Source organism: Pristiophorus japonicus, unplaced genomic scaffold (genome assembly GCF_044704955.1).
Source record: "Pristiophorus japonicus isolate sPriJap1 unplaced genomic scaffold, sPriJap1.hap1 HAP1_SCAFFOLD_1035, whole genome shotgun sequence".
In the NCBI taxonomy this organism is placed as follows: domain Eukaryota; kingdom Metazoa; phylum Chordata; class Chondrichthyes; family Pristiophoridae; genus Pristiophorus; species Pristiophorus japonicus.
In genome coordinates, this window is record NW_027250686.1 from 97,712 (window position 1) to 122,500 (window position 24,789).

The following is a 24,789-nucleotide window of genomic DNA, read 5'->3' on the forward strand; positions in this document are numbered from 1 at the left end:
CTACCTACGGCCACGCTTCCCTCCCCTAACTTGACCCCTCCTGGTCGTAACCCTCACTTTCCCACTCAATCCCCTGGTAACGGGACCAAGTCGCCTTTGCGAAGAAACGTCTTGCGAGTTCGAAGGCAGTTCTTCCTCCTGTGTCGCGTCTGTCGCGCTGGTTGGTGGTACGGCACCTTGGGGTGCAGAGCCGTATCTTGAGACTATCGCTTGCCGCAAGGCCTCGATAGCGTCGGGCATCTGGTCCATTGCCACGGCTATCTGCTCCAAGCCCTCCGATATTGTGGCGGAGAGCGTGGCAAAGTTGCCGGTCAGCACACCAATCGCCTGGACGAGCTCGCGACCAAAGTCGACGCTCGCCCTCGACAGTGACATCACGTCCTCGTTGACATGGGCCCGCCGCAGCACGTGCCTCCCTCGCCGACTCAACCTCCGCGGGGCCGGCAAGGGCACTGGGTGACTCGGAGCGGCCTGTTGCAAGCCGCTGGGCCCCGCTGCCTCATCCATTGAGGAGGAGCTGGCCGCAGGTACCACAGATGATGTATCCAGCTCATCCTCCTCCTCCTCCTCCTCCTCCTCGGTGGTATTTTCTTCAGTGGTCAGCACGACCCGCAGCGGCATTGGTGGTGCCGCAGGGGCCTCCTGTTGCGCCTGGGGAGCTGGAAAACACAATTGAGGTTCGTAGGGTAGACATGAGAATGCTTGCGCTGCGCAGGCGTATGTACGAGGAGCAACACTGCTGCAATAAATGTGAAGGAGAGGCGTGATTAATATAAGAGTACAGAAGCTGCATGCATCACATTATGACCCAGAAATCCCCGTTTCTTCTTCCCGCGGACGTTCAACTAAAAATAGGAAAAAATGTGCGCACTTACCTTTCGGTCAAACGCCCGCCAGAGATCCCGGACTCGAGGCCTCCTATTCTCGCGCAACGGAGCGCGTTCACGTTGCGACGTCCGCAGGAGTCACGTGGGCCTGGACACCCAATCACGGGTAAATATTTTCTCATTCCCAGTAATAGGAGTTTCGTAAATCCGAAACTCCTCTTACTATGAATGAGAAACACCCCCCAAACACTACATAAAACATTTTTTTAAAAACTCACATAAATACGTTATAGAAATTAAAGTTGCTAGAAATGTTTTTTTAAAGAAAAAAATTGCAGATTTTTAAAAATAGTTTTAATTACGGTTAAAAATAAATGTAACATAGTGGGCAGGGTTTTTAAAAATAATGTTTTTTTTTTTAAATTGAATTTAATTGTATTTTTGTATGTTTTAAAACTCTTACGCCTGTAACAGTGGGCTATGCGCCTGCTTTTATCAGGCGCAAGAGTTTTGAGGACATTTGCTGGGCAAGATATGGGTAAATCCCGCAATCTTGCCCAAGCAAATGTCCTCGCTCCCGAGATACGGAGGATCTGTCGAGCCAGAAACTGTGCGCTGAAAACCGGCTTTTGCGATGCCTTCCTAGATCCGTACCCACTCCGTACAGACCCGGGGAGGCCGTGATTTCTGGGCCATTATCATTCATATATTATGATCAAATGGCATTAAATTACAGGCAACTCTCGATTATCCGTACACGGATCTAACGGAGAACCCGGCGTTTTTAAAAACTGTCGCACACGTGAATATCTCGATCACCTCAAGTGTCAATCACACACAAATCGACTCAGGCGTGCACTCCTTTTACACTTCGCAACTGACACAGGCTTTAAATAACTCGTACAGGTGAAAATCTCCATCACTTCAACTAGCAAGCACACATAAATTGAAGCAGGTGAATCCATTGTCATGTATTTTATTACGTTCACGCTATGATAACGTGAACTAAGTCTTTGTGGTTGGTTCTATCACCGTCAAATTTCAGCTCTGAGACGTGCACTCGCCCGAGCGGCAAAATCGTTTACCTGGAATAACCCGATCCCCGAGGAAACCCGGATAATCGAGTTGCCTGTACTTTAAATTACCACTGGTTTACACATTACTCACGTGGGGCAGCAATGGGATCTGCCGCACGATAGGTGGAACGATTATAGATGCCCACTAAGGCTGCGGCACGCGCCTTCAAGTCAGTTAGAGGGTGCAGGTCAGCAAGCCCTCCTCCAGTCTGCCTCCACTCCACCTGATTCTTGGATATCTTTCTCTGCAAACATGAGAAGAGCATGGCATAAGCTAACTGACTAGAACAGAACAGATATTGTAATCCACAATTAGTCACCCCGCATGCTATTCATCGTTAACGTTATATGAGAACACCAGCAGCAGGTCGGGGCCACAAAAGGTGCGGCAAGCGGTCCCGGGAGCAGCGTGGAGACCCCAACCTGCGTGAGAACACCAGAGGCAGGTCAGGGCCATAAAAGGTACGGCAACCCGGGAGCAGCGTGGAGGACCCTTCAGGGAGCAGCGCGAGCTGGTGCAGGAGGGTGATGGCAACAAAGAGGGGCGTCATCAAGGCCAAGGTCAGTGATTGGAGCGTGGGCAGGTACAGCAGGAGCGGTGAGAAACTGTGGAGGGATGCGATCGGAGTCCAGGGGAGGTGTGAGTTCGGGATATGTGGGCGCACTGGGTCCGTGCAGCAGAGCAGGTCTCCAGTTGTCTTGGGTAATCCTTGCCACTGGACCAAGACCTCGCTCTGTCAAGCCCGTGTGGTGGCTGGTGAGCAACGGCCACCCCACGTTAAAAAAATCCACGCACAGACATCTTCCACCCTTCAGGATGTAGTTCGGGTCCTAAAAAACGGGATGAGGTCCTACGAGACGAATTTAAGGAGCTAGGAGCTAAATTAAAAAGTAGGACCTCAAAAGCAGTAATCTCAGGATTGCTACCAGTTGCCACGTGCTAGTCAGAGTAGGAATCGCAGGATAGCGCAGATGAATACGTGGCTTGAGCAGTGGTGCAGCAGGGAGGGATTCAAATTACTGGGGCATTGGAACCGGTTCTGGGGGAGGTGGGACCAGTACAATCCAGACGGTCTGCACCTGGGCAGGACCGGAACCAATGTCCTAGGGGGAGTGTTTGCTAGTGCTGTTGGGGAGGAGTTAAACTAATATGGCAGGGGGATGGGAACCAATGCAGGGAGACAGAGGGAAACAAAATGGAGACAGAAGCAAAAGACAGAAAGGAGATGTGTAAAAGTGGAGGGCAGAGAAACCCAAGGCAAAAAACAAAAAGGGCCACTTTGCAGCAAAATTCTAAAGGGTCAAAGTGTGTTAAAAAGACAAGCCTGAAGGCTCTGTGCCTCAATGTGAGAAGTATTCGGAATAAGATGGACGAATTAACTGTGCAGATCACAGTTAACGGATACGATGTGGTTGGCATCACAGAGACATAGTTCCAGGGTGACCAAGGCTGGGAACTCAACATCCAAGGGTATACAACATTCAGGAAGGATAGACAGAAAGGAAAAGGAGGTGGGGTGGCGTTGCTGGTTAAAGAGGAAATTAATGCAATTGTAAGGAAAGACATTAGCTTGGATGATGTGGAATCGGTATGGGTGGAGCTACGGAATACCAAAGGGCAGGAAGCGCTAGTGGGAGTTGTGTACAGACCTCCAAACAGTAGTAGTGATGTTGGGGAGAGCATCAAACAGGAAATTAGGGGTGCATGCAATAAAGGTGCAGCAGTTATCATGGGTGACTTTAATATGCATATAGATTGGGCGAACCAAACTGGAAGCAATACGGTGGAGGAGGATTTCCTGGAGTGCATAAGGGATGGTTTTCTAGACCAATATGTCGAGGAACCAACAAGGGGGGAGGCCATCTTAGACTGGGTGTTGTGTAATGAGAGAGGATTAATTAGCAATCTTGTTGTGCGAGGTCCCTTGGGGAAGAGTGACCATAATATGGTGGAATTCTACATTAGGATGGAGAATGAAACAGTTAATTCAGAGACCATGGTCCAGAACTTAAAGAAGGATAACTTTGAAGGTATGAGGCGTAAATTGGCTAGGATAGATTGGCGAATGATGCTTAAGGGGTTTGACAGTGGATGGGTAATGGCAGACATTTAGAGACCGCATGGATGAACTACAACAATTGTACATCCCTGTCTGGCGTAAAAATAAAAAAGGGAAGGTGGCTCAACCGTGGCTATCAAGGGAAATCAGGGATAGTATTAAAGCCAAGGAAGTGGCATACAAATTGGTCAGAATTAGCAGCAAACCCGGGGACTAGGAGAAATTTAGAACACAGCAGAGGAGGACAAAGGGTTTGATTAGGGCAGGGAAAAGAGAGTACGAGAGGAAGCTTGCAGGGAACATTAAAATGGACTGCAAAAGCTTCTACAGATATGTAAAGAGAAAAATGTTAGTAAAGACAGAATCATGGGAAGTCATAACTGGGAACAACGAAATGGCAGACCAATTGAACAAGTGCTTTGGTTCGGTATTCACTAAGGAGGACACAAACAACCATCTGGATATAAAAGGGGTCAGAGGGTCTAGTAAGAAGAAGGAACTGAGGGAAATCCTTATTAGTCAGGAAATTGTGTTGGGGAAATTGATGGGATTGAAGGCCGATAAATCCCCAGGGCCTGATGGTCTGCATCCCAGAGTACTTAAGGAGGTGGCCTTGGAAATAGCGGATGCATTGACAGTCATTTTCAACATTCCATAGACTCTGGATCAGTTCCTATGGAGTGGAGGGTAGCCAATGTAACCCCACTTTTTAAAAAAGGAGGGAGAGAGAAAACAGGGAATTATAGACCGGTCAGCCTGACCTCAGTAGTGGGTAAAATGATGGAATCAATTATTAAGGATGTTATAACAGCGCATTTGGAAAGAGGTGACATGATAGGTCCAAGTCAACATGGATTTGTGAAAGGGAAATCATGCTTGACAAATCTTATGGAATTTTTTGAGGATATTTCCAGTAGAGTGGACAAGGGGGAACCAGTTGATGTGGTGTATTTGGACTTTCAGAAGGCAAGGTCCCACACAAGAGATTAATGTGCAAAGTTAAAGCACATGGGATTGGGGGTAGTGTGCTGACGTGGATTGAGAACTGCTTGGCAGACAGGAAGCAAAGAGTAGGAGTAAATGGGTACTTTTCAGAATGGCAGGCAGTGACTACCGCAAGTTCTGTGCTGGGGCCCCAGCTGTTTACATTGTACTTTAATGATTTAGACGAGGGGATTAAATGTAGTATCTCCAAATTTGCAGATGACACTAAGTTGGGTGGCAGTGTGAGCTGCGAGGAGGATGCTATGAGGCTGCAGAGTGACTTGGATAGGTTAGGTGAGTGGGCAAATGCATGGCAGATGAAGTATAATGTGGATAAATGTGAGGTTATCCACTTTGGTGGTAAAAACAGAGAGACAGACTATTATCTGAATGGTGACAGATTAGGAAAAGGGGAGGTGCAACGAGACCTGGGTGTCATGGTACATCAGTCATTGAAGGTTGGCATGCAGGTACAGCAGGCGGTTAAGAAAGCAAATGGCATGTTGGCCTTCATAGCGAGGAGATTTGAGTACAAGGGCAGGGAGGTGTTACTACAGTTGTACAGGGCCTTGGTGAGGCCACACCTGGAGTATTGTGTACAGTTTTGGTCTCCTAACTTGAGGAAGGACATTCTTGCTATTGAGGGAATGCAGCGAAGATTCACCAGACTGATTCCCGGGTTGGCAGGACTGACATATCAAGAAAGACTGGATCAACTGGGCTTGTATTCACTGGAGTTCAGAAGAATGAGAGAGGATCTCATAGAAACGTTTAAAATTCTGACGACGTTAGACAGGTTAGATGGAGGAAGAATGTTCCCAATGTTGGGAAAGCCCAGAACCAGGGGTCACAGTCTAGGATAAGGGGTAAGCCATTTAGGACCGTGATGAGGAGAAACTTCTTCACCCAGAGAGTGGTGAACCTGTGGAATTCTCTACCACAGAAAGTTGTTGAGGCCAATTCACTAAATATATTCAAAAAGGAGTTAGATGAAGTCCTTACTACTCGGGGGATCAAGGGGTATGTCGAGAAAGCAGGAATGGGGTACTGAAGTTGCATGTTCAGCCATGAACTCATTGAATGGTGGTGCAGACTCGAAGGGCCGAATGGCCGACTCCTGCACCTATTTTCTATGTTTCTATGTTTCATTGAACTCATCCTTTTTTGGCGTGGAAGCAAGTCATCCTCGTTTCGAGGGACCGCCTATGATGATGATTATATGCTAAACAGTTTGGATGCATGGTTATAACATCTACGTTCAGAGAAAATATGTAATAAGATCGTGTTTAGGAACTAATGCTCGCCATCAACCCTCTCGCGTACGACCTCCAGGAAAGGCCCCAACCACGGGCCGTGCCATTCGGTGCCTGAGGGGAGGTAGGCGGTTTATTGGAATCGATGGAGGTCCCGGGGGGAGAATCAGGACCGCTGTTGAGCTGGTGAGCACGGCAATGACCGGACCATGAGGGGAGGGGGCACCGTATCCCTGGGCTGTGCTCGGAGACCTCCGTGTGGCTGAAGCTAATGTCCCAAAGTGTCCCAGGGCAGACAGTGAGCCAGGGCAGCTCTCCCCCCAGTCCAGGCTGGGTCACTGTCTGACTGACAGCAGCCGGAGACACTCACACAGTCTGGGTAAAGGTGAGTGGACCCCTCAGTGCTCAGTCGTGTCCCCATCCACCAACCTAACCGCAAAAGGTGACGGTGCCCAAGTTAAAGAGTTGCTCGCAGCACACACACAGCGATACAATTTAATAATTCTCCTTCGAAACTAAAGTGGTAGAAATGCCGAGTGTTTGCGGTCTGTCTGTTTCCAGTCATTCCTTTGGCCACAATTTTCAATCAAAGCCTTTAAATCATAATTAATACTGTCGATTAAATGTAAGGCATCTCAGCAAAATTAGAGTTAAGGGGCACAGGTTCCGGCCCCAGTCCAAATCTTAACAGGAAGCTACCCACGATTACCCAGCTTAATTACAATCCAGCAGATTTACATTCTAATTGATGAGTTAGTGCATCATTACAATTTTAAATTTAATAATTGAATATGTACTCTTGCCGACGCGACAAGACTGTTCCAGCGCTTGCGGCACTGGTCAGCCTCACTTCTATCGTGGGCCACAGATGAACCAAGGGCAGTGATATCTGCCCATATTTTTTGATAAAACCGGGGTGGAGGGTTCCCATGCCCACCCCGGGTTAACTGGCTCCACCGTGTCTCCACCTCGGTGACTAAGGCCTCATCTGAAAAGGCTTTTGCCCTCCTTCTCTCGATACCTCCTCCACACTCTCTCCCGACATCATGATCCATATCCATCGTAACTACGCTCAAGCACTTCCAAAAGTCACTTCAACAAAACCTTGCTTCTCTCTCTCTCTCTCGCACCTTTTGCCTTCTGTGCATGCGCAGATGACCCCCTGACCTCCCGAATAGCAGGAAAAGATCTTTGCCTGGGAAAAGAAAACTCGCATGCGCAGAACGGGCCGTTGCTATGGACGCCAGCCTTGCACAACTGAATATATTGCTAAGACCCATTTCACATCGCTAAGGCTATCCCCCAAATGTAAAAGGCGAAACTAGCGGTTTTAAAAATGGGCGATGTCCCAGCGATCCTGAGAAATAAAAAAAGCATTAAGGCCGGAAATATCGTCCATTTTTGGGCGATGGTGATCATGGTGGAAAGTCTAGACCTAAAGCTTTCCCCCTCACTGTCAACCACACGGCCAATTGTCGTACCATCTGCAAATTTCTTTATCATGCCCCCAACATTTAAGTCCAAATCGTTAATATATGCCACAAAAAATAAGGGACCGAGTACTGAACCCTGCAGAAGCCCACGGGAAACAGCCTTGCAGTCACAAAAATACCCTTCAACCATTACCCTTTGCTTCCTGCCACTGAGCCAATTTTGGATCAAATTTGCCACTCTCCCTTGGATCCCAGGGGCTTTTACTTTCTTGATCAGCCTGCTTTTTGTTTTTAATTCAGTGACGCAAATTGTGTCTGTGTTGCATTTCTGGCATTGGCGGGGGGGGGGGGGGGCGGTGTGGGCAGTGGTGCTGGTTCAAGAAGACGTTTATTGATGAAAGTGACTGAAGTTGGAACTATGGATACCCATTTTTGTTCAATTTTTTTTAATACTGTGAACTAAAGAACTACAGCACTTTATATTTGTTGGTTGTCTGGTTGCATTGTGATAAGAACATAAGAAATAAGAGCAGGAGTCGGCCATTCGGCCCCTCGAGCCTGCTCCGCCATTCAATAAGATCATGGCTGATCTGATCATGGACTCAGCTCCACTTCCCCACCTGCTCCCCATAACCCTTCACTCCCTTATCGCTCAAAAATCTGTCTATCTCCACCTTGAATATATTCAATGACCCAGCCTCCACAGCTCTCTGGGGCAGAGAATCCCACTGATTTACAACCTTCTGAGAAGAAATTCCTCCTCATCTCAGTTTTAAATGGGCGGCCCCTTATTCTGAGACTATGTCCCCTTAGTTTTAGTTTTCCCCATGAGGGGAAACATCCTTTCTGCATCCACCTTGTCAAGCCCCCTCATTATCTTGTAAGTTTCAATAAGATCACCTCTCATTCTTCTGAACTCCAATGAGTAGAGGCCCAACCTACTCAACCTATCCTCATAAGTCAAAAATATTCTATTTATTTGTGTGGACGTACAGCATGTTAGCGCGATAGAAAAGCCGCTGCTCCTGCAGCCATTGTTATAGTGACATGAGAAATTGCCTAACGATGAAAACTTTAAAATGACTACAAATTGCATGAAAAGATAATGCCTCTTTCAGCTCGCCTTGAGTTTTTGAATTGTTTGTCGATGCGTATCATCTTAGGCGGTCTCTTGAACGAGGATGACTTGCTTCCACTCCAAAAGGGATGACTTCACTGACGTTTCAATGGAGGGCCCGATATTCCAGTCCTGAACTCCAGGGGTGGAAGATGCCTGTGCGTGGATTTTTTTAACATGGGGTGACCCGTTGCACACCAGCCACCACACGGGCTTGACAGAGCTTGGTCTTGGTCCAGTGGCAAGGGTTAACCAGGACGGCCGGAGACCAGCTCTGCTGCACGGACCTAGTGCGCACATATCGCACAGTGTGGGCTGGGCCCGTGCTGCCCCCTGGGACCTCGGCTCTTCTGGGCCCCACCTCTGCCACGATCTCTCGCCACTCCTCCGCCATAGGCATTCGCCACACTTCCGTGACAAGAGATGAGAGATCGTGGCGGAGGTGCGGCGAACGTTTGGTGCGGAGGTGCAGTGAGAGATCGTGTCGATGCATAACCGTGTAACTGAGTGACATTTCTGAACCGTTAATGCATTATTATGCAGTTCTTTTATATGCTTTGGAGGCAGTTCAGAGAAGGTTCACCAGGTTGATTCCGGAGATGAGGGGGTTGACCTATGAGGATAGGTTGAGTAGGTTGGGCTTCTACTCATTGGAATTCAGAAGAATGAGAGGTGATCTTATCGAAACGTATAAGATTATGAGGGGGATTGACAAGGTGGATGCAGAGAGGATGTTTCCACTGATGGGGGAGACTAGAACTAGGGGGCATAATCCCCCATCCATTTAAAACTGAGGAATTTCTTCTCTCAGAGGGTTGTAAATCTGTGGAATTCGCTGCCTCAGAGAGCTGTGGAGGCTGGGTCATTGAACATATTTAATACGGAGATACAGTTTCTTAACCGATAAGGGAATAAAGGGTTATAGGGAGCGGGCGGGGAAGTGGACCTGAGTCCATGATCAGATCAGCCATGATCGTATTAAATGGCAGAGCAGGCTCGAGGGGCCGTATGGCCTGCTCCTGTTTCTTATGTTCTGTATATATGTTTTTAAGTGGTTGTTGTAAAACTTGCTCACGGACAAAAAAGGTCGCGCTCAAAGGAGTTCGTGGCCCGCTCAATCCCCTCCCCTCCCAAAATTAGAGGGACTATTGAGTGGCGGTACCCCATTAAACTGTAATCCCAGCGTGAGTCAGCACATTCTGGAGAGGGGGGGAAAAGATGGTGAAAAACCCATTGTTTTCAGACAGTGAGAATAAAATAATTGAGTTAATGATTTTTTTCTCTCTCTCCTGGTCATTGGGACCAGATTGGGAACAGAGACCCTGAAGCTCCTGGCAATTTTGTCTTCCAATCCTCTCTGGCTTCTGGTGTGTTGCCAGAGGACTGGAGGAGGGCTAATGCGGTACCTTTGTTTAAGAAGGGAGAAAGGAACAGACCAAGTAATTACAGGCCAGTCAGCCTAACCTCGGTGGTGGGAAAATTATTGGATTAAAAACCTGAAGGACAAGATAAATCTTCACTTAGAAAGACATGGATTAGTCAAGGACAGTCAGCACGAATTTGTTAAGTGAAGGTCATGTCTGACTAACTTGATTGAATATTTTGAGGAGTGAACAATGAGGGTCGATGAGGGTAGTGTGTATGATGTAGTGTATATGGATTTTAGCAAAACTTTTGATAAGGTCCCACATGGCAGACTGGTCACGAAGGTAAAAGCCCGTGGGATCCAGGGCTAAGTGTAAAGTTGGATCCAAAGTTGGCTCAGAGGCAGGAAGCAAAGGGTAATGGTTGGGTGTTTTTGCGACTGGAAGGCTGTTTCCAGTGCAGGGCTCAGTACTAGATCCCTTGCTTTTTGTGATTTACAGCAATGATTTAGACTTGAATATAAGGGGTATGATTAAGAAGTTTGCAGATGATACTAAAATCGGCTGCGTGGTTGATAATGAAGAAGAAAGCTGCGTACTGCAGGAAGATATCATTCAACTGCTCAGGTGGGCAGAACAGTGGCAAATGGAATTTAATCCAGAGAAGTGTGAGGCAATGCATTTGGGGAGGGCTAACAAGGCAAGGGAATATACATTAAGTGTTAGAGGCGAAGAGGGTAGAGAGGAGATTTACGAGGATCTTGCCAGGAGTGGGGAATCTAAACTATGAGGACAGATTGGATAGGCTGGGTTTGTTTTCCTTGGAACAGAGGAGACAGAGGGGAGACCTCATTGAAGTGTATGGAATTGTGAGGGGCCTGGATAGAGTGGATAGAAAGGGCCTATTTCCCTTAGCAGAGGGTCAACAACCAGGGGGCATAGATTTAAAGTAATTGGTTGGTGGTTTAGAGGGGATTGGAGGGGAAATTTCTTCACCAAGAAGGTGGTGGGGGTCTGGAACTCACTGCCTGAAAGGGTGGTAGAGGCAGAAACCCTCACCACATTTAAAAAGTATCTGGAGGTGCACTTGAAGTGCCGTAACCTACAGGGCTACAGACCGAGAGCTGGAAAGTGGGATTAGGCTGACTAGCTCTTTGTTGGCCGGCGTGGACACGATGGGCCGAAATGGCCTCCTTCCGTGCTGTAAATTTCTTTGATTCCTTCACCAAGATGGCAGGGCACGCATCGTGCCACCACCCTCTCTAGTGCAATCACATCCTTCCTGTAATGCGGTGACCAGAACTGCACGCAGTACTCCAGCTGTGGCCTAACCCATGTTTTATACAGTTCATGCATAACCTCCCCCACCCCTCCCTGCTCTTGTATTCTATGCCTCGGCTAATAAAGGCAAGCATTCCACATGCCTTCTTAACTATCTTATCTAGCTGGCCTTCCTCTAGCAAGATGGCAGCCTCCCCATTAGCCAGGATATAGACAGGTTAAGTGAGTGGGCAGAAATTTGGCAGATGGAATATAATGTGGGAAAATGTGAGGTTATCCATTTTGGCAGAAATAGTAGAAAAGCAAATTATAATTTAAATGGAGAAAAATTGCAAAGTGCTGTAGCACAGAGAGACCTAGGGTCCTTGTGCATGAAACACAAAAAGTTAGTATGCAGGTACAAGTGATCAGGAAGGCAAATGGAATGTTGGCCTTTATTGCAAGGGGGATAGAGTGTAAAAGCAGAGAAGTCCTGCTACAGTTATACAGGGTATTGGTCCGAACAGTTTTGGTCTCCGTATTTCCAGCAGTCCCTCGGAATCGAGGAAGACTTGCTTCCACTCTTAACAGGAGTCCTTAGGTGGCTGAACAGTCCAATACAAGAGCCACAGTCCCTGTCACAAGTGGGACAGACAGTCGTTGAAGGTAAGGGAGGGTGGGACTGGTTTGCCGCATGCTCCTTCCGCTGCCTGCGCTTGACTTCTGCATGCTCTCGGCGATGAGACTCGAGGTGCTCAGCGCCCTCCCAGATGCACTTCCTCCACTTTGGGCAGTCTTTGGCCAGGGATTCCCAGGTGTCGGTGGGGATGTTGCATTTTATCAGGGAGGCTTTTAGGGTGTCCTTGTAACATTTCCTCTGCCCACCTGGGGCTCGCTTGTCATGAAGGAGCTCCGAGTAGAGCGCTTGCTTTGGGGGTCTCGTGTCTGGCATGCGGACAATGTGGCCCTGCCCAGCGGAGCTGATCAAGTGTGGTCAGTGCTTCGATGCTGGGGATGTTGGCCTGGATGAGGGCACTACTGTTGCTGCGCCTGTCCTCCCAGGGGATTTGTAGGGTCTATTGTGTTCCTAACACAGATGAGGCTGCACACAGGGAGGTTAAAGTAACAGTGACCTCAGTCTTTATTAAGACACTCCAGAATGAGGAACAGGCCTTAGGGGCCGGCTTATATACAGTGCTCCCAAGGGATGCTGGGATCCCTTGGGACTTCAGGGGATGCGCCCCCTGATGGCGGAATATGGGAGTGCATGCTTTACAGATACACATCACTCCCCACCAAAGTCAAAGTGAAACCTATTTACATGAGGCGGTCGGGAGTCTTTCTTTCCCTGGTGGACTGCCTCGGTACAAATGTCTGTTCTGGTGTGTTGGCTGTGCCCTCGCTGGGCTGGGTGAGCCTGGCCTTGATGGGCTGTTGGGCGTGATGGGTTCAATTTCCTGGTCCGGGGTGGTGTCGTTGATCCTTTGGGTTTGTGTTGTAGGCTCAAAAAAGGTGGTGTCTGCTGTGGGTTGTTCAGGGCAGTCTGAACCGCAGCCTCGTTTGGTCCAGGTGCTTTCTGCAAATTTGTCCATTGTCTAGTTTGACCACAAACATCCTACTCCCTTCTTTAGCTATCACCGTGCCCGCGATCCACTTGGGACCATGTCCATAGTTTAGCACATACACAGGGTCATTCAGATCAATTTCCCGTGACACAGTGGCGCGATCATCGTTTACATTTTGTTGCTGCCGCCTGCTCTCTACCTGATCATACAGGTTGGGGTGAACCAGCGAGAGTCTGGTTTTAAGTGTCCTTTTCATGAGTAGCTCAGCCGGGGTCACCCCTGTGAGCGAGTGGGGTCTCGTGTGGTAGCTGAGCAGTACTCGGGACAGGCGGGTTTGGAGTGAGCCTTTTGTGACTCGTTTAAGGCTCTGTTTGATTGTTTGTACTGCCCGCTCTGCCTGCCCATTGGAGGCTGGTTTAAATGGGGCCGAGGTGACATGTTTGATCCCATTGCGGGTCATGAATTCTTGAAATTCGGCACTGGCGAGTATGTCAGACAGCCCGTGGGTGACAAACATGGACCTCAGGCTTTCAATGGTGGCGGTGGCGGTGCTTCCCAACATTATTTCACATTCAATCCATTTTGAAAAAGCATCCACCACCACTAGCAACATTTTACAGAGAAACGGCCCCGCATAGTCGACATGGATCCTCGACCATGGTCTGGTGGGCCAGGACCACAAACTTAGTGGTGCCTCTCTGGGCGCGTTGCTCAACTGAGCACACACGCGGCATTGCCGTACACAGGACTCTAAGTCAGTCACCACACGTGGGATCTGGCTACCGCTTTCATCATTACTATACCTGGGTGTGTGCTGTGGAGATCAGAGATGAATGTCTCCCTGCCCTTTTTGGGTAGCACTACGCGGTTACCCCACAACACGCAGTCTACCTGAATGGACAGCTTGTCCTTTCGCTGCTGGAACGGCTTGATTAGCTCTTGCATTTCAACGGGGATGCTGGCCCAGCTCCCATGCAGTACACAGTTTTTTTTACTAGGGACAGCAGAGGATCTTGGCTGGTCCAAGTCCTAATCTGGCGGGCCGTGACAGGTGACTTAGCATTTTCAAACGATTCCATAACCATCAACAAGTCTGCGGGCTGTGCCACCATCAACAAGTTTGCAGGCTGCGCCATTTCCACCTCCTTGGTGGGCAATGGTAGCCGACTGAGAGCATCCGCACAGTTCTCAGTGCCTGGTCTGTGGCGGATGGTATAGTTATATGCTGATAGCGCGAGTGCCCACCTTTGTTGTGCGGGCTGAGGCATTAGTATTTATCCCCTTGTTTTCAGCGAACAGGGATATGAGTGGCTTGTGATCGGTTTCCAGCTCAAATTTGAGGCCAAGCAGGTACTGATGCATTTTCTATACCCCGAAAACACACGCTAATGCCTCTTTCTCGATCATGCTGTAGGCCCTCTCGGCCTTAGACAAGCTCCTGGAGGCAAGGCGACAGGTTGCAACTTTCCCGCAACGTTAGCTTGTTGTAATACACACCCGACTCTGTACGACAACGCATCACATGCTAACACAAGTCTTTTACACGGATTATACAATACAAGCAGCTTGTTGGAGCATAAAATGTTTCTGGCTTTCTCAAAAGCAATTACTTGATTTCTTTCCCCATACCCAGTTCTCACCTTTGCGTAATAACACATGTAGGGGCTCTGAGAGGGTGCTTAACCCCGGTAGAAAGTTACCAAACTAGTTGAGGAGTCCCAGGAACGACTGCAGCTCCGTGACGTTCTGTGGCCTGGGCGCGTTCCTGATAGCCTCTGTCTTGGCGTCTGTGGGCCGAATGCCATCCGCCGCGATCTTTCTCCCCAGAAACTCCACTTCTGTTGCCATGAAGACACATTTCAACCTCTTCAGCCACAGCCCTACGCGATCCAGTCGCTGGAGGACCTCCTCCAGGTTTTGTAGGTGCTCGACGGTGTCCCGACCCGTGACCAATATGTCGTCCTGAAAGACCACCGTGTGTGGTACTGACTTGAGTAGGCTCTCCATGTTTCTCTGGAAGATCGCTGCAGCCGACCGAATTCCAAACGGGCATCTGTTGTCGATGAACAGACCCTTGTGCGTGTTGATGCAGGTGAGGCCTTTCAAAGACTCCTCCAGCTCTTGCGTCATGTAGGCAGAAGTCAGGTCGAGCTTGGTGAACGTCTTGCCTCCTGCCAGCGTCGCAAATAGGTCGTCTGCCTTAGGTAGCGGGTATTGGTCCTGTAGCGAGAAACAATTAATAGTTACTTTATAATCGCCGCAAATCCTGACCATGCCATCACTTTTGAGTACTGGAACAATAGGGCTGGCCCACTCGCTGAATTCCACTGGGGAGATGTTGCCCTCGCGTTGCAGCCTGTCCAGCTCGATTTCCACTCTCTCCCTCATCATGTGAGGTACCGCTCACGCCTTGTGGTGAATGGGTCGTGCCTCTGGGACCAAGTGAATCCGCACCTTCGCCCCGGAAAAGTTTCCAATGCCTGGCTCAAAAAGGGAAGGAAATTTGTTAAGAACCTGGGTACATGAGGCCTCATCGACATGTGAAAGCGCTCGGATGTCATCCCAGTTCCAGCGGATTTTGCCCAGCCAGCTCGTTCCAAGCAGTGTGGGGCCATTGCCCGGGACAATCCAGAGTGGCAGTTCATGCACCGTGCCCTCGTAGGTGACCTTGACCATGGCGCTGCCCAGGGTACATTCTCAGTTTCGTGTGGATGGGGCTCAGGGCTGGTCTGAATGCCTTGTTGCACCACAGTCTCTCAAACATCTTTTTACTCATGATGGATTAGCTAGCGCCAGTGTCCAGTTCCATGGCTACGGGCAAGCCATTCAATTTTACATTTAGCATTATAGGTGGACATTTCATCGAAAATGTGTACACCCAGTGTACTTCAGCCTCTGAGGCTCGGAATTGCTTTGATTCACCATGGACCAATCTTCCTCTGCCACATGGTGGTTAGCAGGTTTTGCAGCTCGTTGGAAGGGCCCCATTGTTCCACAGCTCTTGCAAACATACCCTTTGAAGCGGCATGAATAGGCTGAATGGAAGCCTCCACAACGCCAACAAGGTGTGAATTGCCTTGCATTCATCCTTCGTTGCGGACTCCGAGTCATCTAAGGCCTTCTGGCAGTTGCAGACTCGTGGTTTCTGCCCTGTACATTTCTGCTCGCAAACACAGTTCCAGTTAATTTCTGAACATTGCTAGCACTTGTGTGCTGAGAGATTTGTTTGGTGTTATCACTGGTGGACATAAACGCCTGTGCTATCGGAATGGCCTTACTGAGGGTCGGTGTCTCTACAGTCAAAAGTTTTCGTAGGATGGTCTCGTGGCCAATGCCCAGTACAAAAAAGTCTCTGAGCATCTGCTCCAGGTAGCCATCAAACTCACATTGTCCTGCAAGTCACCTTAGCTCGGCGACGTAACTCGCCACTTCCTGATCTTCAGATCGCTGGCACGTGTAGAACCGATACCTCGCCATCAGCACGCTCTCCTTCGGGTTAAGATGCTCCCGAACCATTGTACACAGCTCCTCATACGACTTATCTGTGGGTTTCACCGGAGCTAGTAGATTCTTCATGAGGCTGTGGGTCAGTGCCCCGCAGACCGTGAGGAGGACCGCTCTCCTTTTTGCAGCGCTTCCTTCTCCATCCAGTTCGTTGGCTACAAAGTACTGGTCTAGCCATTCGACATAGGCTTCCCAGTCCTCACCCTCCGAGAACTTCTCCAGGATGCCCACAGTTTGCTGCATCTTTGCGTTGGATTCGTATACTCGCTGTGTTCCTAACAACAGATGAGACTGCAGAAGGGAGGTTAACGTAACAGTGACCTCAGTCTTTATTAAGACACTCCAGAGTGAGGAACAGGCCTTACAGACCGGCTTATATACAGTGCTCCCAAGGGATGCTGGGATCCCTTGGCACTTCAGGGGATGTGCTCCGTGGTGGCGGAATATGGGAGTGCATGCTTTACAGATACACAACAGGATCTTGCGGAGGCATCGTTGGTGGTATTTCTCCAGCGACTTGAGGTGTCTGTTGTACATGGTCCATGTTTCTGAGCCATACAGGAGGGCGGGTAGTTCTACAGCCCTGTAGACCATAGCTTGGTGGTAGATTTGAGGGCCTGGTCTGCGAACACTCTTTTCCTCAGGCGACCGAAGGCTACACTGGTGCACTGGAGACGGTGTTGAATTTCCTTATCAATGTCTGCTTTTGTTGATAAAAGGCTCCCGAGGTATGGGAAATGGTCCACGTTGTCCAAGGCCGTGCCATTGATCTTGATGACTGGGGGGCAGTGCTGTGCAGCGAGGACAGGCTGGTGGAGGACCTTTGTCTATTGGATATTTAGCGTAAGACGCCTCCAGTAAGTACGTCGACCATGTCCTGGAGTTCAGCCTCTGAATATGCGCAGATGCAGGCATCTGTAGCTCGATGACAGAGGTTGGGGCGGTCTTGGACCTGGCCTGGAGACAGCGAAGGTTGAACAGCTTCCCACTGGTTCTGTAGTTTAATTCCACTCCAGTGGGGAGCTTGTCGACTGTGAGGTGGAGCATAGGAGCGAGGAAGATTGAAAAGAGGGTTGGGGCGATGACGCAGCCCTGTTTGACTCCGGTCCGGATGTGGATTGGGTCTGTAATGGATCCATTAAGGAAGCATTGGAGGCTGTTCAGAGAAGGTTCACTAGGTTGATTCTGGAGATGAGGGGTTGACTAATGAGGATATGTTGAGTAGTTTGGGCCTATAAGCATTGGAGTTCAGAAGAATGAGAGGTGATCTTATCGAAACATGTAAGATAATGAGGGGGCTCAAAAAGATGGATGCAGAGAGGATATTTCCACTCATCGGGGAAACTAAAACTAAGGGACATAGTCCCAGAATAAGGGGCCGCCCATTTAAAACTGAGATGAGGAAGAATTTCTTCTCTCAGAGGGTTGTAAGTCTGTGGAATTCTCTGCCCCAGAGAGCTGTAGAGGCTGGGTCATTGAGTATATTTAAGGTGGAGATAGACAGATATTTGAGCAGTAAAGGAGTAAAGGACCATGGGGAGTGGGCAGGGAAGTGGAGCTAAGTCCGTGATCAGATCAGCCATGATCTTATTGAAAGGCGGAGCAGGCTCGAGGGGCTAAGTGGCCTCCTCCTGCTCCTATTTCTGATGTTCTTATGGTACACCGCTGCTTTCCTGTATCAAGATGGCGGGGGGCACGGGTCGTGTAGATACTGTTTGAAACAGAATAAAGCTTCCTATACCCTGTTGCATCAAATCACAGGGCAGGTACAGCACGGGGTAGATACAGCGTAAAGCTCTCTCTACAGGGCAGAATTGGCTAAAGTAGACTGGCAACACAGATTAAACGGTGGCACAATTGAGGAACAGTGGAGGACTTTGAAGGAGCTCTTTCATAGTGCTCAACAAAAATATATTCCAGTGAAAAAGAAGAGCGCGAAGAGAAGGGATAACCAGCCGTGCATAACCAAGGAAATAAAGGAGAGTATCAAATTAAAAACCAATGCGTATAAGGTGGCCAAGGTTAGTGGGAAACTAGAAGATTGGGAAAATTTTAAACGACAGCAAAGAATGACTAAGAAAGCAATAAAGAAAGGAAAGCTAGATTACGAAAGTAAACTTGCGCAAAACATAAAAACAGATAGTAAAAGCTTTTACCGATATATAAAACGGAAAAGAGTGACTAAAGTAAAGGTTGGTCCCTTAGAAGATGAGAAGGGGGATTTAATAATGGGAAATGTGGAAATGGCTGAGACCTTAAACAATTATTTTGCTTCGATCTTCACAGTGGAAGACACAAAAACCATGCCAAAAATTGCTGGTAACGGGAATGTGGGAAGGTAGGACCTTGAGACAATCACTATCACTAGGGGGGTAGTGCTGGACAGGCTAATGGGATTCAAGGTAGACAAGTCCCCTGGTCCTGATGAAATGCATCCCAGGGTATTAAAAGAGATGGCGGAAGTTATAGCAGATGCATTCGTTATAATCTACCAAAATTCTCTGGACTCTGGGGAGGTACCAGTGGATTGGAAAGCAGCTAATGTAACTCCTCTTTAAAAAAAGGGGGCAGACAAAAGGCAGGTAACTACAGGCCGGTTAGTTTAACATCTGTAGTGGGGAAAATGCTTGAAGCTATCATTAAGGAAGAAATAGCGGGACATCTAGATAGGAATAGTGCAATCAAGCAGACGCAACATAGATTCATGAAGGGGAAATCATGTTTAACTAATTTATTGGAATTCTTTGAGGATATAACGAGCACGGTGGATAGAGGTGTACCGATGGATGTGGTGTATTTAGATTTCCAAAAGGCATTCGATAAGTTGCCACACAAAAAGTTACTGCAGAAGATAAAGGTACGCGGAGTCAGAGGAAATGTATTAGCATGGATCGAGAATTGGCTGGCTAACAGAGAGCAGAGAGTCGGGATAAATGGGTCCTTTTCAGGTTGGAAATCGGTGGTTAGTGGTGTGCCACAGGGATCGGTGCTGGGACCACAACTGTTTACAATATACATAGATGACCTGGAAGAGGGGACAGAGTGTAGTGTAACAAAATTTGCAGATGACACAAAGATTCGTGGGAAAGCGGGTTGTGTAGAGGACACAGAGAGGCTGCAAAGAGATTTAGATAGGTTAAGCGAATGGGCTAAGGTTTGGCAGATGGAATACAATGTCGGAAAAAGTGAGGTCATCCACCTTGGGGAAAAGAAAACAGTAAAAGGGAATATTATTGAATGGGGAGAAATTACAACATGCTGCGGTGCAGAGGGACCTGGGGGTCCTTGTGCATGAAACTCTTTTTGGAGTTCACCTGCAAAACATAAAAACATTAAACGGTGCCACCCGACCTGGGTGACACTCCAGACATTTTCAAGGCCCTTTTTTTTTTCCCCCCCCTTTTTTTTTGTGTTTTTCTTTTTTTTGGTTTTTTTTTGGGCACTAAAATCACAATTTTCCCCAGTGCCCCCTATAAAAGGGAAGGGGGACACTAAAAGCACCGGCAATTAAAACAAATTAAACTTAAAAACGTAAAATCAAATTAAAATTTGGTTGCCGGGCGTGATGATGCACTCCAGTCCCTCCGGTGCCCACCTCTCGCGGAAGGCCGCGAGCGTACCGGTGGACACCGCGTGCTCCATCTCCAAGGACACCCTGGACCGGATGTAAGAGCGGAAGAGAGGCAGGCAGTCAGGTTGAACGACCCCCTCGACCGCCCGCTGCCTGGACCGGCTGATGGCACCCTTGGCCGTGCCCAGGAGCAGTCCTACGAGGAGGCCTTCGGACCTACTCGCTCCCCTCCGCACAGGGTGCCCAAAGATCAGGAGAGTGGGACTGAAGTGCAGCCAGAATTTCAGGAGCAGCCCCTTCAAATAGTGGAACAGGGGCTGCAACCTCGTGCACTCAATAAAAACATGGAACACGGACTCCTCCAGACCGCAGAAATTGCAGGCGGCCTGGGAGTCCGTGAACCGGCTTAAAAATTTGTTGCACGGCACTGCTCCGTGCACCACCCTCCAGGCCAAGTCCCCGATGAATAGTGGGAGGACCCCTGCGTAGAGTGCCCTCCATCGGGGACCCCCGCCTCCTCCGGACGGCAAGATGGTACGCCATGGCGTGTCCGGACGGCCGGCGAGAATGGCAAAGTTGAGGGTGTGCAGGAGCAGCCCGTACAGGAAACCCCTCCGCGCGGAACTGAAAGGCACGGAGGGGATTTCCCCGAGGCGGCTCAAGTTGTGAGGCGCCGGCCCCCGAGGGAGGTTCCGGGGTTTGGCGCCGATGAGGAATTCCGTCCGGACGGGGGTCAGTTCGGATCCTTGTGCATGAATCCCAAAAAGTTAGTTTGCAGGTGCAGCAGGTAATCAGGAAAGCGAATGGAATGTTGGCATTCATTGCGAGAGGGATGGAGTACAAAAGCAGGGAGGTCCTGCTGCAACTGTACAGGGTAACTGTACAGGGTGAGGCCGCACCTGGAGTACTGCGTGCAGTTTTGGTCACCTTACTTAAGGAAGGATATACTAGCTTTGGGGGAGGTACAGAGACGATTCACTAGTCTGATACCGGAGATGAGGGGGTTACCTTATGATGATAGATTGAGTAGACTGGGTCTTTACTCGTTGGAGTTCAGAAGGATGAGGGGTGATCTTATAGAAACATTTAAAATAATGAAAGGGATAGACAAGATAGAGGCAGAGAGGTTGTTTCCACTGGTCGGGGAGACTAGAACTAGGGGCACAGCCTCAAAATACGGGGAGCCAATTTAAAACCGAGCTGAGAAGGAATTTCTTCTCCCAGAGGGTTGTGAATCTGTGGAATTCTCTGCCCAAGGAAGCAGTTGAGGCTAGCTCATTGAATGTATTCAAGTCACAGATAGATAGATTTTTAACCAATAAGGGAATTAAGGGTTACGGGGAGCGGGCGGGTAAGTGGAGCTGAGTCCACGGCCAGATCAGCCATGATCTTGTTGAATGGCAGAGCAGGCTCGAGGGGCTCGATGGCCTACTCCTGTTCCTAATTCTTATGTTATGTTGTCATCTACCTGGCCTTCCTCTATCAAGACGGCGAGGGCACGGATCCTGCCACCCATATCTACATGGCCTTCCTTTACGAAGATGGTGGAAGTGCGGGTCGTGCCACCACCTTATCTACCTGGCCTTCCTCTACCAAGATGGCGAAGGCACGGATCGTGCCACCTTATCTGGCTAGTCTTCCTCTACCAAGATGGCGAGGGCACGGATCGTGCCACCTTATCTGGCTAGTCTTCCTCTACCAAGATGGCAGGGGGCACGGGTCGTGGCACCCATACCTACATGGCCTTCCTTTACGAAGATGGCGGGAGCACAGGACGTGCCACCACCTTATCTACCAAGTCTTCCTCTACCAAGATGGCGGCCTGCCCCCGTTAGCCAGACAACCGTCCCCGCGGGTGGTTCGCAGCTGCCGGCTCAAACGCACTCGGTGTTTTCTAAAGCAGGGGTTAAATCGGTCCTTAAATCGCTGGCCTCCTCCCTTTCCCCCCGCAAGCAGGTGCTGACTGACCTTCCGGGCCGTGTCCGACATTTTCTGATCGCGATCTCGCTGCCTTCGCCGCCTCGGCGCCATTTTGTCTTCTCCCGGTCAAACCGGACGTGACGGCAGCAGGGGGGGGGGGCGCTGATTGACGCGTCGCTTGACCAATGGCAACCGCGGGCGGGTTCTGGAGGACTCGTGGTCCTCCGACCAATCGCAGAGGCCGGGGGCGTGACTTCCAGCGACCTCATTCCTTTGTCCACAAGCCTCCCCCAGCTGGCTGGGCTTTTTATGATTTCTCTTTTACACATTATTAATAACAAAGTGCAGTTATTGCTTTTGTGAAAAAAGATAAATTGTTTTAAAATTTGTGTGGGAAATTGGAGCCTGTAATTTGGACCAAAGTTTTGACCTCTGTGAGTAAAATTCAGGGTTATTGGTGGGAATTCATTATTTTGTCCAAATGCTTAAACAGAGGTGGCAATTGGGGATGGGCAGACCCCCAACCAGTGGGAGAGCAAAGAGTGGGTGGGCATCGGTCCGAAAGAAGGACTTGCATTTATATAGCGCCTTTCATGCCCACTGGATGCCCCAAAGCACTTTACAGCCAATGAAATACTTTTGGGAAGTAGTCACTGTTGTAATGTGGCAAACCCAGCAGCCAATTTTGCGCACAGCAAGCTCCCAAAAACAGCAATGTGATAATGACCGGATAATCTGTTTTTAATGATGTTGATTGACCAGGACACTGGGGATAACTCCAGGCTGTAGCGTTTGGGTCTCCTGACCTAAGGAAGGATATACTTGCCACAGAGGGAGTGCAACGAAGGTTCACCAGACTGATTCCTGGGATGGGGGGGAATGTCCGATGAGAGATATTGAGCAGACTAGGCCAATATTCTCTTTGAGTTTAGAAGAATGAGAGGTGATCTCATTGAAACTTACAAAATTCTTACAGGGCTTGACAGGGTAGATGTTTCCCCCGGGCTGGGGAGTCTAGAACCAGGGGTCACAGTCTCAGAATAAGGGGTCGGCCATTTAGGACTGAGATGAGGAGAAACTTCTTCAGTCAGAGGGTGGTGAATCTTTGGAATTCTCTGCCCCAGAGGGCTGTGGAGGCTCAGTCTTTGCATATATTCAAGACAGAGGTCAATAGATGTTTTGGTTATTAAGGGAATCGAGGGATATGGGGAGAGTGCAGGAAAGGTAGAAGATCAGCCATGATCTTATTGAATGGCCAACTCCTGCTGCTAATTCTTATCTCCCCTGCTCATCTTTGAAATAGTGGCCATGGGATCTTTTACGTCCACCTGAGGGAGCAGATAGGGCCTCTGTTTTAACGTCTCATCCACCTCCCTCAGCACTGCACTGGAGTGTCAGCCTAGATTTTTTTGTGCTCGAGTCTCCGGAGTGGGACTTGAACCCACAACCTTCTGACTTTGAGGCAATTGTGCTGCCCACTAAGCCACGGCTGACCCTGAATATGTGAACATATTGGTGCCTGGTGGCTGAAAGAGGGGGAGTGGCAGAAGGGTTAGGCTCCCAAAGAGGTGGTTGGAGTATGGTAGGGGCGTGAGGGAGTGGGGGAAGACAGGCTACCAATGAAGGGGAGGGTGACGGAGTGAGGTAGGGCGGGGCAGGGTCTTAAATTGGGAGCAGGGGCAGGCTCCCGTTCAGGGGGAGGGTCAGAATTTTGTACCAAAACTACAGTGGTCTGTTCTGAATTTCTATCCTGTACTCACAGTGCTGACCTTTGTAAACTCCTTGACTTATGAGGGAAGGCTGGGCCTATACACATTGGAATTCAAAAGAATGAGAGATCTTATTGAAACTTATAAGATAATGAGGGGGCTCGACAAGGTGGATGCAGAGAGGATGTTTCCCCTCGTGGGGGAAACTAAAACTCGGGTCATAGTCTCAGAATAAGGGGCCGCCCATTTAAAACTGAGATGAGGAGGAATTTCTTCTCTCAGAGGGTTGTAAATCTGTGGAATTCTCTGCCCCAGAGAGCTGTGGAGGCTGGGTCATTGAATATATTTAAGGTGGAGATAGACAGATGTTTGAGCGATAAGGGAGTGAAGGGTTATGGGGAGCGGGCAGGGAAGTGGAGCTGAGTCCATGATCGGATCAGCCATGATCTTATTGAATGGGGAGCAGGATCGAGGGGCCGAATGGCCGACTCCTGCTCCAATTTCTTACGTTTCTTATGTTTTACAGGCTGTGAGAAGAGGAGCAGGTGCAGCGATCAGCTCCAAATCAACATCACATCAAGAGCCGACCGGAGTCACTCGATTCATCTTGAACGTCATCGGCCTTTGAATGAAGAAGGTGAAATGTTTGGCTGTTCCGTCTGCGGGGGAAAGGTTTCAAACGTCGGCCTGACTTGGGAAGAGCTTCGTCATCGCAGGCAGTCCCTCGGAATCGAGGAAGACTTGCTTCCACTCTAAAAATGAGTCCTTAGCTGACGGTACAGTCCAACAAGGGAATTACAGTTTCTGTCACAGATGGTGGAAGCAAAGGGTGGGTCTTGTTGACCGAGCCCCACACACACACACACACACGCCCGAGTGAGAGTGTTCCAGTGTGCCGACTGTGGAAAGACCGGTTACGCCGCGTGAAAAGAAACACAGTGGTGTTCACAGCGGAGGGGTGGAGAAATAAACCGGTTCACAGCGGGGCGGAGGTGGTTGGGGGGGGGAAAAAGAGAAGAAAAACCGCGGACGTGTTCTGCTCGCAGACGAGGCTCCGTGCGATCGTCGCGGGGCATGGCCAAACCCCAGGCGCCCCGGGCCGCGGAGAAGCGGCTTGAGTGCGGCGACTGCGGGAAGGGGTTCAGC

General features: G+C 49.3%; 2 protein-coding genes across 2 annotated transcripts in view; one reads left to right on the top strand and one right to left on the bottom strand.

The window, feature by feature from the left end:
• On the bottom strand, positions 1 to 22,072 carry LOC139241314 (uncharacterized). The gene is made up of 3 exons (XM_070869940.1): positions 21,983 to 22,072; positions 1,995 to 2,148; positions 1 to 659 (listed from the first exon to the last, which is right to left on the bottom strand). Exons 1-3 carry the CDS (start codon positions 22,043 to 22,045, stop codon positions 1 to 3), a joined length of 876 nt encoding a protein of 291 aa, XP_070726041.1. The 5' UTR covers positions 22,046 to 22,072.
• A 2,588-nt stretch (positions 22,073 to 24,660) lies between these two features.
• LOC139241312 (zinc finger protein 436-like) overlaps positions 24,661 to 24,789 on the top strand; it is a 1,111-nt gene continuing 982 nt past the window's right edge. The window contains exon 1 of the mRNA XM_070869939.1: positions 24,661 to 24,789. This exon is cut by the window's right edge and continues 982 nt beyond it. Coding sequence (XP_070726040.1) covers positions 24,718 to 24,789 — 72 coding nt within the window. The 5' untranslated portion in view covers positions 24,661 to 24,717.

Bases quoted from the DNA above. Each gene is read 5' to 3' on its own strand.
- LOC139241314 (XM_070869940.1), bottom strand. From the start codon at position 22,045: ATGGCGCCGAGGCGGCGAAGGCAGCGAGATCGCGATCAGAAAATGTCG. The intron at 2,149-21,982 runs GTCAGTCAGCAC...TCATGTTTGCAG, and splicing joins TGTCGGACACGGCCCGGAAG to AGAAAGATATCCAAGAATCA. The intron at 660-1,994 runs GTGAGTAATGTG...TGTGTTTTCCAG, and splicing joins AGATCCCATTGCTGCCCCAC to CTCCCCAGGCGCAACAGGAG.